This window comes from Zea mays, chromosome 2 (assembly GCF_902167145.1).
Source record: "Zea mays cultivar B73 chromosome 2, Zm-B73-REFERENCE-NAM-5.0, whole genome shotgun sequence".
In the NCBI taxonomy this organism is placed as follows: domain Eukaryota; kingdom Viridiplantae; phylum Streptophyta; class Magnoliopsida; order Poales; family Poaceae; genus Zea; species Zea mays.
Window position 1 is genome coordinate 239,644,745 of NC_050097.1, and position 15,453 is coordinate 239,660,197.

The following is a 15,453-nucleotide window of genomic DNA, read 5'->3' on the forward strand; positions in this document are numbered from 1 at the left end:
AACCTTCTTTCAGTTTGTGAAACCTAAAGCTATCTTCAGAGCGTCTCATGTTTTAAATTTCGCTCTTTATAATAGTATTAAACAATATCATCTACAGCTCCACATCTACTATTTTATTTTATGTAGTGGAGACAATCTAAAGCTAGTTCCAGTGCATCATTCTTCTCTCACCCCTGCCATATCAGCTCTCAACACTCCTGTTCTAGCTGCTCCAGTGCATAGACTGTAACAGATAGTCTCATCCTATAGCCATATCATCCTTTTATTTTAAAATTAAATAATTTAGGCATATTTATTTCAACGCTCAGAAATCACGTAATATAATAAAATAGTGTGTAATGAGCTCCAGCTAGGTAGAGGTATTTATAGAGGGACTAAGAATAAAATTTATGATTTTTTGTATTTTTGATTTTTTGGACTCAAAAACAGCTAGTTGAAAGGGATAAAACACGTGAACCAATCAAAAAAACCGTCACATCGCTGCCGTCCGTCACTCTCGCTCGCTGTCAGACAGCCCGTACCAGTGCGTTTGACCATCTCTCACCTCCCTCCCGCCCTCCTCTCGCTCCCACTGTCACCAGCCTAACCTTCAACGCCTGCCCCCTCTGCCCCCTCCGGCCCTCCCCCTCTCCCGGGCTGGTGAGAGAAGTGATTTACTCTCTGCTCCCTCTCCACTAATCATCAATAATATTTGTGAAATTAATTATTTTTAAGTGTAATTATATGATAACAGTATGTACTATAGTACTATAAATATGGTAGTATTTTTTAAACTCTAAAAATTGATGTATATAAGTCAGATAACTCAGTTAAAGGATAGAAGGGGAGCTGAATACGGGAGAATGGTTGAAGAAGAGATAAAATAGAGGAAAGAATAGTTAAGGGGTGGTATTTAAATATGAATAGAAAGTACAAATAGGGGGATTGGTTGGAGTATAAATGTCCAGTCGGGTCGCGAGAAGCACACGTAGCGAAGTACGCCCGTGCCGTCTCGACCCGGTAACAGGGTCGTGCCTAGGCCTAAGACGTGGCACGACGGGCTAGGTCTGGTACGACCCGTTTTTTACTATTTTATTTTTTTCATACAAATACATATATTATACTGAATATAGAGTAAAAAAATATGTTTGTTTTGTTGGTTATGTGGGTGTAAATATGCGTTTAGAGCTAACAACTAGGCATAAAACCGTCATGTATGCAATTTTTGGCATATTTTTCATTTAAATGACAGACTGTTATAGGGTCGTTAGGTCCGTCGAGCCATAGATCGACCTGACATGGTTATTAACCTAGCGGGCTGTGTCTGGGCCTCGCTCGTGGCTCGTGGGCGGGCACGGCATGACCCGCTAGCTAATGCGAGCCAGGCCGACACGGTCTCAATTTGTACCGTGCTCGGGATGGCGGACCGACTCATTTGGACACGTATAGTTGTTGGAGATAGCCTTATTGCATTGGAATCATGTAGCATCGCTTACATCCGTTCACAAATATATGATATCGTTGACTTTTTTTTGAAAACTTTGACCATTCATTTTATTCAAAATAAATTTTATTCCGTTAACCGTTTACCGGCTCTTGCTGAGACAGTCGCCTCACGAGTCACGGACTCGCAGACCGATTTTAATTTTTACAGCTTCGAGCAGACAGCCATGGCCGCATCGTGCTCTGGGGAAGCCTCGGAAGCGACGACGACGCTTGCATTGGGCTTTGGCAGTAATGGGTCGGTGTAGCCATGGTTATTGGGTCGGTGAACACAACAACACCTCTGCAGTGCTGAGACCACGTGTCAGAATCTTGGGAGAGACCAAATGGTTAGCCTTGGCCACAGACAGGATCACAAGTTCTTAGGGTGTGTTTGGTTTAACTTCTGGCTTTGGCTTTTTTCCTCTAAAAGCCAAAAGCCAACCAAAGGACTGGATACAGGAAGCAGCTTTTTCTAAAAGCCGACTTTCTCGTAGTGCAAATCTGAAAGCACCTCTGGACCTGTTTTTAGTGGCTTTTCGGAAGGAACTGTGAAAACATATATCGAAGAATTTTTAATGACTTTTAGTGGTTTCCACCAAACGGTTTTTAACTTTTTAACAGCTTACAGCCTACAGCAGCTTTTTCCACAGCTCACAGCCCACAGCAACTTTTTTCACAGCCACAGCCCAACCAAACAGACCCTTAATCATTACAACAGCACGGTTGGAAGTGAAGCGTGCAATATGACCTGGCTCCCAAGGAGAAAATACACGGGATTATATTATATCTAGCCGATTCTCGCTTCTCAGTATATTATTATTATTATTGTAACAACAGCAGCAGTGAAAGGATGCTAAAGACCAGCCCAGGCTGTTCTCGTGAGATGGGAGGATTCGTCGTCCGTGTTGTTCCATAGACACAGCCACACACACAGGCGCCCCTAGAGAACCCACAGCATACATTCAGCTCTGCTGCCTCTTCCGGGCAATCTCCCGTGCCCTTTCGCGCAGTTCTTCTGGCGGTGGAGGGCGTGGGCCTTCAGGCGGGTAAACCACGTACGGGCGCTGCAAAGGGGGTACGTACACAGGCAGTTTAAATCTTGATGTAAATCTATATGATCCAGAGTATATCAGTACATACACAGGTAATGAGAATATGGCCAATGGATAAGTCCGAGTGCGAGAAATGCTCATCGATGAACGTAAGGAAACATATCTGAGCATCTGTCAACAAACCATGCATACCACATACTCAGATGTTACTTAGCAGTAGAACAAACTGCCGTATGCATACTATGCTAGGTCAATGAGAATGTTCGTTAGGAATCCAAACGAGAATATCTACAAAGAATGTAGATAAGTTTTTTTTACTACGAAGTAGAACATTTTTTTTCACTACGAAGAAGAAAAGCACCTTAGGACTAGTTTGGGAACTTAAAAACCACTTCGGGATTGGAGGGGATTGAATGGGAAATGAAAATTTCTCCTTCAAGCTCCTCAATCCCGAAACGAATTTGAGTTTCCAAACTGGCCCTCAGTGACAGAACCATGACTCTGTTTCTTGTGTAATAGGGTTTGTGGAAGTCAGGCATTCAGCTACACTCAGTTGCACTAAGGGCTTGTTTGAATCCATCTAGCAAACAATTTGCCGGCTAATTTTAGCATCTTAGACTCCAAACGAGCTAGCTAATAAATTGATTAACTTTTAGCTAGAGGGCTGGTTAATTGTTTGCCCATTACCATTAGCATTGATCTTGCTAATGGATGCTAATAGATCGTAAAAAGAAAAAAAAATAGACGACCCCTCCTATCAGTTTTTTCCCTTTCTCTCCCATCACTCGTGCCTAGAGTAAAACAGACTATTTACTACACTCTCTATCCCAAAATATAGTTATTTCTAGCCCTCTTTTTTCCGTCGAATGAATGATAATAAATGTAAACATACATGCAAACTACATTCATATGCATATTTAATCTAAAACGAATTATATTTTGGGAGGAGGGAGTTTGCATTCCCTAGCTAATTGTTTGCCAGTTAATTATTTGCCGACTAATTGTTAGCCATTGGCAAAAAAAAAATTAGCCAGGAGGATCCAAACGGGACATAAAGCTTAATTATAATGCAAATGATACGCACTTCTCCTCAACATTCTAATTGTTAAAAACGAAGGAAACCAAGAATGTTGCATCTAAATCCAAATGAATTTGCTTAAGTAAACTAGTACCGCTAATTCAGCTACTCAGAATGTCGCGCCACCCAAATCTAAATCAGCTAAAACTGTGGCAGCCAAAGTATGTGGCGCAGGAACCACAGATCCCCAATCGGTCTCAAGCCCTAGCTAGTCACACAAGTAGCAGCTAATTCGAGTGACAGGGAGTGGATGGGAATCGGAAGTATAGAAGCGACGTACGAGGCCCATGAGCTTCTTGAGGGTCTTGGAGTCGGTGGCGACGAGGTAGGTGAGCGCGACGGGCACGGAGACGTAGACGCCGAACTTCGCGATCTCCAGGATCCCCTTGGAAGTTCCCAGAGACGACATGGTAGTCCGCCGCCGGCCGCAGTCCCCCTTCCTTCCTCCGCTTGACTCCCTCCTCACCACGCCCCCGTCTACTGCGCCTCCCTGTCTCTCTTTACTTGGCGGCGGCGACGGCAACGGCAACGGCGACGGCGAGGCGGAGCACGTGCCGCGCGGCCGTGACTGCGAGGAGGAAGGGGCGCGGGGGACGGCGCCACTGGAGAGGAGGAGGAGGAGGCGCAACTCTGGAGGAGTAAGGGGCGGCGGCGGCGGAGATGGGAAGGGGAAGGAAAGAAGAGGAGCACTGCGCTTCCACGTTTCCCGTACGATGACGACTTAGAGAAAAAAAAGTACGAATAAAGAAAGAACAAAAGGAAGAACAAAACACAAAAGGCATCAAAAACATTTATCATTTTATTTTCTATCTATCTCTGCTCTATTAACTTATATTTGTTAGTTGAGAGAGGAGGAGCAGTCTATAAAATAAGAATCATGTTCTTTTTAACTTATATTTTTCTCGGATTTTTTAATATAATGTGTAATATTTATTAATTAATTGATTTAATATTTAATATGTAGACTATATATTAACTCTGATATTAAATGTATTTTTATGGGTATCAAATATTCATCACAATTCACGTGCATTTATTAGGTACGATATATATTTTCGTGAGGCCGTACGTTATGTTGTGTCATAGTTTTTTTTTATTATTATTAAACCTTACATAAATGCGTCCAATTTTTTGTAGTTTTAAAATTTTATGTTTAGATTTCTTCACTTCGCTCCACACAGAACTCCATCGTTAGCATCTTGTGCATCACGGTTGTGGTTCGGGGCTGCATATCTTCTAGGACTTGGTGTGATCGACCCTCCGCAGTAACCGAACTTGCCCTGAAAATCTGCATAAAGTAATTAATGATTGTTCTCCATCCAATCCTCCCATCCTCTTTTGATTTGGTATTCGATTTCTTTTTCAGCATGCGTTATGGAAGTAGTGACGGATCCTATGACGTACTAGCTACAACAGTCTAAACAACTGACTTTAATCCGAAACGAACAACTCATTGTTTCCTATAAACATCCTCCACCTCCCAACCACAGCATCGCACTCCATTTCTCAAGCTCCTTTTTGGCGAACTTAAGACGTTTCACCAGGTCCCCAAGGGAGCATCTATGCCACTCCTTGACGAACAAGTGAACAGAGTTATGTTCTCAATCTACTACAGTTTATGGGAGGCTAAAGGGTTATGTTCTCATGTAAAAAGTGCAACAAGCGGTTTTTTGCAGCTAGATAATTTAAACTGTTTGTTACTGTACATGAATACAAATTTGGACCAGAATGGGAACCGTTAGTGCTGCTAACTATTGGGTTTTCAACTTCATAGAAACAAGCTTCGATAATTTAGAGTTTAAATTGTTTATGCATTGTTCAGATGCCAATTCAACGAACTTCAGTTCTGAAAAAAAAAACAGATGGACCCAGTCTTACAAACAAGCTACAATAATTTAAAGTATTAAAAAGCCAAGTTCAACCTTGTATTTTCAAAACTAGTGGATGATACTCCAGATAATTTGGTCGAAAGCTAGAATTCAGATAGCTAGTCTACCCGATAAAAAGCCAGTCTACCAAATTCACAGGAGGGCAAGCCCAAAGCTGCTCCTCAGAAAGCCAGAGGCCTTCCCAAACCCAGATGAACACAGCTTCTGCTCAGTGCTCACTCTCACTCGAAGAAGCTTTACTGCCAGAGTATAACTATGCTAAAGGTAAAGGAAAGGGCATACAAGTCATATCTTCATTTCTCGTTGTTCAGCTTCTACAAACATGAGAGCAGATTGAAAAGTACTGCTCCTGTCCAGTCACATATATGATGTCAGAACAAAAGGTACAAACAAATAATACCATATTCTCAGGTTCCCCTTGTATAACATAAAACAGGCATGCCCCATATTGTTCTCCAGAGTTGTAACCACATGAATACTCTGCAAACCAGAGTAAGAAAACTCGCTAACAGTACATGCAATTTCAGTTCAAGAAAACAGCTTGTTCTATAAATAACAGCAAAGCACAACTAATTTGGAGCGGCGTTACTCTTCAACTTCCTTCTTGATTTCTTCCATGAGTTCATCCTTGTAATCCTCAAACGTGCCGTCATATTTATCCACACTCCCGTCCTCCACAACCCATATCTCGCTCCTTTGCTCATCATCGCAGACACGGGATATTAACCGCGAGTCGTGGCTGACCAAGACGACACCTCCTGTGAACTCATCCAGCGCGTCTGCCAATGCATCGATACTTTGCATGTCCAAGTGGTTCGTTGGCTCGTCGAGCAGGAGTATGTGAGGCTGAGACATTGATATAGAGGTGAACACAACTCGGGCCTTCTGCCCGCCGGATAGTTTAACGATTGGCGTGAGATGGTTGTGTCCAGGTAACCCAAACTTCCCGAGCTTAGCGCGGACAGCCTCTGCTTTGCTCATTCCCTCCTGGTCCGGGTGAAGCCTCAACAAATATTGAACTGCATTTTCCTCCATTGTCAGTAGGTCAACAAAATGCTGCGAGTATCGTCCAATCCTCAGCTTCTGGCTCCTCCTTACCTCGCCTTCAGTAGGGGTAAGATCACCGGCAAGTAAATTAAGTATGGTAGACTTCCCAGCTCCATTGGGCCCAACAATGGCTACGCGCGTTCCCATATCAATGCCAACATCAACACCTGAGAGCTTGAAGTCTGGCCTGCCAGGGTAGCTGAACCCTACCTCGATGAGCTGAAGGAGAGGTGGTGTGAGCTCTGTCGGCTCTGGGAAATGGAACTCGACGCTGTAGTCACGCCACTTCTGTGGCACAGCCACATGTTTCTGGTCATCGTCATCATCTGCAGCACTCTTCCCCTTCCCCTTGTTCTTGGCGGCCTCTTTAGCAGCCTTTGACAGAGCCTGACCCTTAACCTTATCCTGTGCGGCCTTGCTCCCAGACTTCCTGGCTGCCTTCATCTGCTTCTCATACACCTCAAACTTTCGGTTCATTTCCTTCCTCTTCTGCTCATACCCACTTTCAAAATCATCAAAGTTTCCACGGTAGACATGCAGGCTTTTATCATGCAAGTGTATGATCTCATTGCACACTGTGTTCAGAAAGTCGCGGTCGTGGGACACGACGATCAATGTCTTCTTCCACTGCGAGCACAAGTATTCCTCCAGCCACAGCACAGCTCGCAGATCCAGGTGGTTAGTCGGCTCGTCAAGGAGCAGCAGCGTTGGCTGCATGAAGAGCGCACGGGCGAGCGAAATCCGCATCCTCCAGCCACCACTGAAGGACTTCGTGGATCTGGCCTGCATCGCCTGATCGAACCCCAGCCCCGCGAGAATCTTGGACGCTCGGGCACGGGCGGCATCAGAGTCCCGGAGATTCAGCTTCTCGTACACCTCCAAGAGCCGCTCGTTGTCATCAGCGTCATTAGAGACCTCAAGCCTGGCCTGCTCGGCTCGGAGGGCAGTGAGCTCCTCGTCAGCGGCGACCACCGCCTCAAGGGCCGAGCGGTCATCGCCGATGATCTCCTGCTCGACGAGCAGGACGTCGATGTTCCGTGGCACGGGGACCTGGCGCCAGGCCAGCAGCTTGAGCAGGGTGGACTTGCCCATGCCGTTGGGGCCGACGAGGCCGTACCTGCGGCCGTGCGAGATCCGGAGGGAGGCGCCCTTGAGCAGCTCCTTGCCGCGCGCGGAGACGGAGAAGTTCTCGAGCACGACGTCCCTGACGTTGTCGTCGACGGCGCCGTCGTCGGCGGAGGAGCCCGGGACGCGCGCGCCGATCACGACGGAGAAGGCGTCGCGGTCGTCCCGGAGCGCCTCCTGCCTGGCGGCCTCGGCGGCCGCGGCCGCCACGGCCTCGCGCTTGTCCTTCTTCTTGGCGTCCTTGTGCGACGGCGCGGCGCCGGCGCTGAGATCGACGACGGCGGCGCGGGCCGGCTTGGGCTTGGCGGCGGCGGCGAGCCGGGCCTCCTCCTCGTCCTCGTCGTCGGAGGGGGGCAGGTCGATGTCGCCCATGTAGGAGGACGCCGGCGCCTTGGAAGGCTTGGCCTTGGCCTTGGCCTTGGAAGACTTGGCCTTGGCCGCGGGAGCGTCCATGGAGGCGAGCATGGCGGACACCGACATAGGTTTCTCCTTTTTCCCGCCGCCGGTGGCCGCGGAGGAGGACGAGGTGTCTTTTCTTCCCATGGCGGCGGCGGCGGCGGCGGCGTGGAGTGGGGAATTTGGGTAGAATAGATCGGGTGGACTGGAGCCTGGAGAATATATATGAGGGAAGAGGAGAGATGGTCCGGCCCGTCTCCTACTCGCATTCCGCCCGCGTCGGTTTCGGTCGGATTAAAACCGTATTGCCCAGACGCAGCCCACCGTGTCCGCCGGAGTTTCTGTGTCCGGGTTGTGTTGTTCTGAAATATCATCGTTGTGGTCCATTTAATCTCTATTTTAGATACAGTAGCAAAGCTTGAGCAAACCAGGATCGATTTGATCCATAAATGTTGCTTATATGCTATCAAGATGTATAATAAAATCTATGGTAGAAAGGTAGTATAATTTACAGCTTACAAAAAAGAGTAAAGGATGTTTGGTCCTCCTGACTAATTAGGTCATGTCACATTGGATATTTAAATGCTAACTACTAGTATTAAATACAGTCTAACTACAAAACAAATTACATAGATGAAGACTAAACGATGTGACGAATTTATTAAGCTTAATTAATTTATTTTTTAGTAAATGTTTATTGTACTATCACATGAGCGAATCATGAATAACCTAATATTAATATAAATGATCAGGATCTTACACGAGATGGAAATATTAACATCAACATGGATGATAATAATGTGAATGGCCTTGAGTGTTTATATCGATAACATTTATATTCAAAAAATATAAAGGACTCTATTTTAAATCTTGTCCTGGAACCTTATAATATTAGGACCGTCGTTGTTTTTATGTGGAGGCCAACTCTTGGACAGCAACTTTGTTTGTCTCTATTGCCGAAGAGTGTTGCCACTCTAGGCTAATGGAAACTAGGGGTGGTGAAGGGTCTCATCTTTCATATAAGGCTTCGTGTTCTAGCTTCTTTTTTTTTTTTTTGCTATGGCACCTTTGTTGTCGGTCGTGGGCTTCATGTTGCCGCTTGGTTCACAAGTTCAGCATCTTCTGATGGTCCTCATTGAATATCTCGAGCATTGGAGAAGGACCAGGGAGTGGTCTTCATCAACAGCGTCTGCAGGAACCTCCGGAGCACCTTTCCTTTTGGCCTGCTTGATTGCAAGGTCGAAATTAATAAGGTTAGTCGCAGTGCACTTAACAATGTGATTGGTGTTCTCTTTGTCGTTACCTCAAGAATTTGCGAGGGACTGAGAGACAGCTCCATGACTTTGGCTTGAGGTAGCTTCTGCTTCTGACACCTTGGTCTCGGCCGCGATTGTTGATGGAATTGGGGTAACTTGTTTCACTTGTTTCTTCTCTTTGTCCACGGTGGCCTTTGGCTCAGGAGGCTTTGGTGATGGGCACACTTTGCTTGTCCTTTGACTCGGCAGGTTGCAGTGTTGGGGGCATTTTATTTTCTTTTAACTAACTATTTAGTCTCTATTTCTAAAACGCTCACTTCGTGTTTCCTTTTAGGGCTGATTTAGTGATTATGGATCCCTAGAAAATCTATGGGAGTAATCCCCTTGTTATTCAAATTTGAATAGCAAGGTGATTCTACCCCTCGAGTTCTCTGATCACCAAATCAGTTCTTAATATCGGCTTTGTCATTCTTAGCTATATCGGCTTTGTCATTCTTAGCTAGGTTAGGCGTAGAGTCTAGGTATTCGAATCTATATGCTTGGAATACTCTGTTTAACCTTCTTTTTTTACACCACTGAAGGCTACAGTCAATAGCTGATCATCCTTTGTGATAACGAAATCAAAGAAATGTGTTTTTAACCTTTGGCTTAGGGCCCTTCGAGGTGTGTTTCACAGTTTAAACAACCCAATCTCGCAAGTTAGACGTTTCGGGTAAAATCCAAAAAAGTGAAGAACGTATAGCTTTGGACACGAAGCAAAGACAGGGCCAAAGTGGAGCCGAAGGTAGTATAGTGGATTGAAGCACGAAATATGAATGAAGCTTCGCCATATAGCCAGCATGAAAAAGATAGAATAAATAGAAATTATAATTTTACATAAAGATATATACTGGTCTCATCTAGTCGAGCATCTCTAATAGATTAGCTAAGGGACTCATCAAACCGAATTTTGGCTACTTACTAACAAAATAACTCTAGCATACTATACATTGAACTGGTCAACCTACGTGGCTCTCTAAATTGATCTCCTCACTAACTAAATTTGGTTACTCACTCCGGCTAGCCAAACTAACTTGAAGATGCTCTAAATAGATGTCACAATTATTTAGTGTCAGTAGTAGCTTCTCTCGAAGAAAGCTCTAAAGGTATAATAAAGACAAAGCTTTGTTGAATAAGTGAAAAACAAATGGTTACTTCAACTTATGTTACTTCAACTCTCTCATCCTTCCTCACGTTACCTTTTAAGTTAAGGCATTGGGCCTTTTAGTTTAATAGGAACTGAAGTGATTACATTATTTTCTATTTAATTTTAAATAGAAAGAGATTTAATTCTCCTCAGTACCCTCCTAACCAAAGCCATCAAAAATATGAATATTCTATCCATTCAACATCATAAATACAACTCAACACCAATATTCTATCCATTCAACATCATAAATATGAATATTCTTTCTTATAAATTTAGTCGATTGTTCAACAACAAACCTAAAACATCACTTATCTTTGAGACGGATACGGAAGTACTACTACTACAAGGCCAAACGTCACCACGCCACAAGCATCATGAACAGACATTATGTGCACAAAACCATACCATAATTCAGATAATTGGTTCGAACATGCAAATACTATGCTCCCACGGCAATGGACAAACAAAACGAACATGCAGGCTTTAAAGTCCACAGATAGGTAACTTGTTGTGAAGATGCAGGATAAGACAGATTGATAAAATACTATTTCGTCTCAATACAAAGTTCAGCGACACAACTAATCAAAACTTAACTAGGTCTCAAAGGCCGCTTCACTGCGTCACTCCGAGCCACTTGGTGAAGTTCTCAAACTCGGTGTAGTCACTGTCCGAGATCATGGTCTTGTACCACGCCTTGCCGGCAGCCTTGACCTTGGCAGTCTCCTCCTACAGCAAACAAACATGTAATGTTAAGTTAATGGTTATCAACAAAGCAAATAGTCACATTATGATATTATAGAGATTCAAACAGTGATCGTATCAGTCAAGTCTACTCAAGTGCTTAAAACATCATGTAGAATCTACCTGATTAGAACATTAATCTCAGTCACGTTCTGGTTAGTTTCCACACGTCACCAGTTTAAAACAAAAAACCAGTGGTCAACAAAAAGTATCAAACTAAAATGTTCAACAGAAACAATATCCATACATACAATGGTCACACGATTGACTGAAGTCCAAGCCTCATTGTGCTTGTTTGGCTGCAATCCAGTCCCTAGCCTTGATAGGTGGATTGTAGTGGAGCAAAATAATCCCTCAAGAGTGATCTCGAACTATTTCAGATGGTAGGACACCACACCAGTATATTGCTAACATTTCTCTAGTCATCTAAATCAACAACATAATACAAGTAACACAAAAAGGCCTAACATGACCTACCAAGAACAACAAGCATTCAGTTCTAGTATATTATCGAGTAATGCATATGCAGTGCTCCGCGACTAGCTGACACAAGCATGCCAAAATTCCCAACTTTGTTAAAATATGTGCTACAGCGAACAAGTTAAAAGCTAAAGTAGCAGTATTCACTAGACAGCAAGCAAAGCACAAAATGTACAGTCCAGACAGCAGACATAACAAAGTCCCTGTAATGGAATATACCACATAACTAAATAGTTCCTATTTGAATGATCATATATTCACAATAGATGCACAATGGAGTGAGAGATGGTCATACCGAGGTAAGCTTGGTCCTCTTGGAATCAAGCTTCTCCTTCCGGGCCTTGACTCGGGCAGCCTCAGCAAGGGTGGCCATCTTCCGGGCAGTGCCGAGGTAGGGGTTCAGCTTGAGCACAGCAGCCATGTTCTTGAGCGGGTTCTTCCTCTTCTCCCTGCGCTTCACCTCCTTGTTGAGTGGCTTAACCACAGACTGCACCTCGTCAGAGTTGATAATCCTGCCCAGGTCAGCGTTGGCCATCTTGGGCCTCGGCAGAACAAAGCCCTTCTTCTTCTGCGACGGCGCGTCGAAGCTCCCATACACCTCCTCGAGCTTCTTGAACGCGCTCTCGGTCCAGATCACAAAGCGCCCGAGGTGGCCACCGGGGGCGAGGTCGAGCAGGTTGAGGCGCTCGACGTTGGCGACGTCCACGCCGGGGAGGTTGCGGAAGGCCTTGACGACCTTGGAGCCTTCTGTGCCGTAGACGACGAGCGGGCCCTTGCGGTTAATGTAGCGGCGGTTGCGCATCTTACCCTTGCCGGGGCGGATGCCGACGGAGTCCTTGGCCTTCTCGGCGTCGGCGTAGGCGCCGACCTGCTTCAGGATCTTGAGCGCCTGGGAGGTCTTCTCGATGGACTCTGCCGAGTCGGAGATAACCAGGGGCATCTCGGGAACGGTCTCGATGCGGTGGCCGCGCGCCTGGACGAGGGCCGGGACGGCGGTGGCGGCGAGCGCCGAGGCGACGGCGACGCGGCGGAGGTTGACGTTGACGCGGCGGTGCCACTTGCGCCAGATCTTGGTGGGCGCGAACATGCGTCCGCCGCGGCACATGTTGCCGAATGCTCCCTGGCCGGCGCGGTGGGTGCCGCCGCCGGGGACACGGGGGATACGGGACACAGCGCGGCCCGTACCCCAGGACTCGGCCGACGTCTGGTGGCCAGCGCGGCGGGAGACTGCGTAAGGCTGGCGCTTGTTGCAGGACAGCAGCTTGTGGGTGAAGCGGACCACGTCCGGGCGGATCGGTGCCCCGAAGACGGGCGGTAAGGCGATGCCGGGGGCGTCCGTGACCATGTCGCCCTCCAGGGCTTTCACGGAGACGAGAGGGCGGCTGGAGGCGGCCATGGCGGCGGTGGCTGTGATTTGGGCGGCGCGGCGGTGGTGCGAATGGAGGCTTGACGCAGTGGGAAGAGACTATATAGGTGGAGGTTACTAGGGTTTGTGTGCGGGGGGTCAGTGGGAGCGATCTGGTTCGTTGGTATGAAACGAGCGGTGGGATTTGAGTGAAATCGAGTGGGCTGGGCCTTGAGATCTCTGTCAGGCTGCTGTGCTAGACCATGCTGCGGTGCTGTAGCCCATTTTCGGAGCCGAGCCGAGGGAGGCCCGTAATGGCCTGATGGGTTCGTGAGAAGAGCTGGTTGAGCACTCCCACATGAGAAATAGCTCGACCCTGAGTTCTAGTGATTCTTTTTCTGTTCTTCCCTATGAGAATGTATTTGTTTCACTGAGCCTCTAGCTCACATGAGCACTTCAAACTTGGTGTATCCGTGACTAATCTAATGATGCAGACAATGTCCACTTATCTACTATGTCATGGGAGAAGGTAAATTGCCCACCTTGTTGGATTGCTCACGATTGTATTAGATTTAAAGTGTTCATATGAGCTGCTGCTGTTGCTGCTGCTACAATCCATAGAGATAAATATTGTAGAAGTCGCGGCCGTAGCTGGATTAAAACCGCAGCAAGCCTCCTATATCATACATTAGCAACCAATTCTTTTTCTAGTTAGCTGTTTAAATGCATCAAATTAAAATAGATTTATCGAATGTATTATTCGCTGACAACAAATTCTGGTTTATTTGTAATATATTTTTATTTGGTATGACATTTTTAATGGAAAACAGTTAAGTAATCTAGCCTACCAACCAAATAGTTTGTTAAATTGATTCTATCTCATCACTAAAAATGCTTCCTTTGAGTCTAAATTTATAGTAAAAGTAAGCTAAGTTTTTTGAGGTACCATGAGCTTTTATGTTGGGAATCCATATCTACTTCCTTAAAACCTCACCCCGTCTGCATGCACGCCTGCATTTCACGAATGTGAAGTCCATCTAGCTTGCGACGCGTGTCGGCTATGGTCGGACCCAAAATTTACATTCGATTCAGCGGATGAGCGTTACGTCCACCTGTCTGTTACCTCTTTCTCTTCTTTCTCTGCTTCCACTCCTGCTCGAGCCACCGCACCCTCGTCGCACGTCGTCGCCTCCGCGATGCACAGGATGACTCAGGCCTAGTTCACCGGTATGACCACCGCCTCCTCTGGCCCCACCGTCGAGTCGCATCCTTTCCTACTTGCCAATGGCCTCAGTGGTGCGAGGTAGAGAGGGCCTCGCCCATCCGGTGTTGCCCACACAGCGAGAGGAGTGATGTCGAAAATGCTCGGGAAGCACGGAGTAGGCACCGGAGTCAGCGACGTCGCACTAAGTTTATGGTTCCGACGATTTACCTCTCTTCCGTGTCGTGACCACCACGTGGGAGATCTATCCTAACTCATCTTATCCCTCGCCCCACCTCGCCTCGCCGGTGGCCCTGCCAGAGGGGCAGATGCAAATCCCCATCTCGTTGAGTCGACCGATGTGATGCATCGGACGAGGGCTGCTGACTTCCTCGGACGACGCATGCCCATCGTCTACCAGAAGGACAACGGTCCATGCCTGCTCCTCGACATATGTAAGCTCCCTCCCCCCTCATTCGACTCTCAAGGTGTGTGCCACGCAGTCGTCTATGATGTTCATGACACCTATGTGTGACGTGGGTGTGTGCAGGTAACGTGCCGCTGCTGAAGAATGTGATCAGCCTGAACCCTGACTGGAGGAGGTGTCGCAACATAGGTTGCTCTCGCTCGTGGCTGAGCGCCTTATCGATCCCAACATCGCTGAACATATTTGGTCCTAAGTCCTAACTCTCATGAGATCTAGATGTTTGTGTTCGATGGATCAATGCAGGAATGGTGTTGTGTTGGGATGTAACGGCGACTTGTGAGCTGGCATGTAGTAATTAGGTTTCCTGGTTGTCGCATTTCATGTCGTGTTAATGGTTTGGATTCATAAGACAAGGATAAGGGGTATGTTAACAAACAGAAGACTAACAGTTACAATGAGGGGTACATCTGGCAAAAAAACAACATCCTGCAACGAATACAGGTGGGAGATCCCCCCTCCCCCCATCGTTGACGGTAAAAAATGACCGGGAGCAGAACATCACAGATGCTATCGATCTTCTCTTATGCGTCACGACAGGCATGACATGAACGTGATGTTTACGAAGCGCGTAAGGGTTTTAAATTGTTGACCAGTTGTTTATCATGTATTCACGTGCACTCGTGATACTATGTTTATCTTGATGCTTACTGAGTTGTGCGCGTTGCAGGATTGATGACTTCAAGTTCAACCGAGAACGTGCTAT

At 46.4% G+C, this 15,453-nt stretch overlaps 3 protein-coding genes across 3 annotated transcripts; all 3 read right to left on the bottom strand.

Moving 5' to 3' along the window:
- Positions 1-2,151: 2,151 nt before the first annotated feature.
- On the bottom strand, positions 2,152-4,305 carry LOC100192935 (uncharacterized). The gene is made up of 2 exons (NM_001309859.1): positions 3,875-4,305; positions 2,152-2,528 (listed from the first exon to the last, which is right to left on the bottom strand). The coding sequence occupies exons 1-2, from the start codon at positions 4,001-4,003 to the stop codon at positions 2,427-2,429; spliced, it is 231 nt and encodes a 76-aa protein (NP_001296788.1). The 5' UTR covers positions 4,004-4,305; the 3' UTR covers positions 2,152-2,426.
- A 1,453-nt stretch (positions 4,306-5,758) lies between these two features.
- On the bottom strand, positions 5,759-8,199 carry LOC100382096 (uncharacterized). The gene has a single exon (NM_001174857.2). It carries the CDS (start codon positions 8,196-8,198, stop codon positions 6,069-6,071), a length of 2,130 nt encoding a protein of 709 aa, NP_001168328.2. The 5' UTR covers position 8,199; the 3' UTR covers positions 5,759-6,068.
- Positions 8,200-10,886: 2,687 nt separating this feature from the next.
- On the bottom strand, positions 10,887-13,138 carry LOC100280657 (60S ribosomal protein L4-like). Its single transcript, NM_001374413.1, has 2 exons — positions 12,013-13,138; positions 10,887-11,222 (listed from the first exon to the last, which is right to left on the bottom strand). Exons 1-2 carry the CDS (start codon positions 13,111-13,113, stop codon positions 11,109-11,111), a joined length of 1,215 nt encoding a protein of 404 aa, NP_001361342.1. The 5' UTR covers positions 13,114-13,138; the 3' UTR covers positions 10,887-11,108.
- Between the last annotated feature and the right edge of the window lie 2,315 nt (positions 13,139-15,453).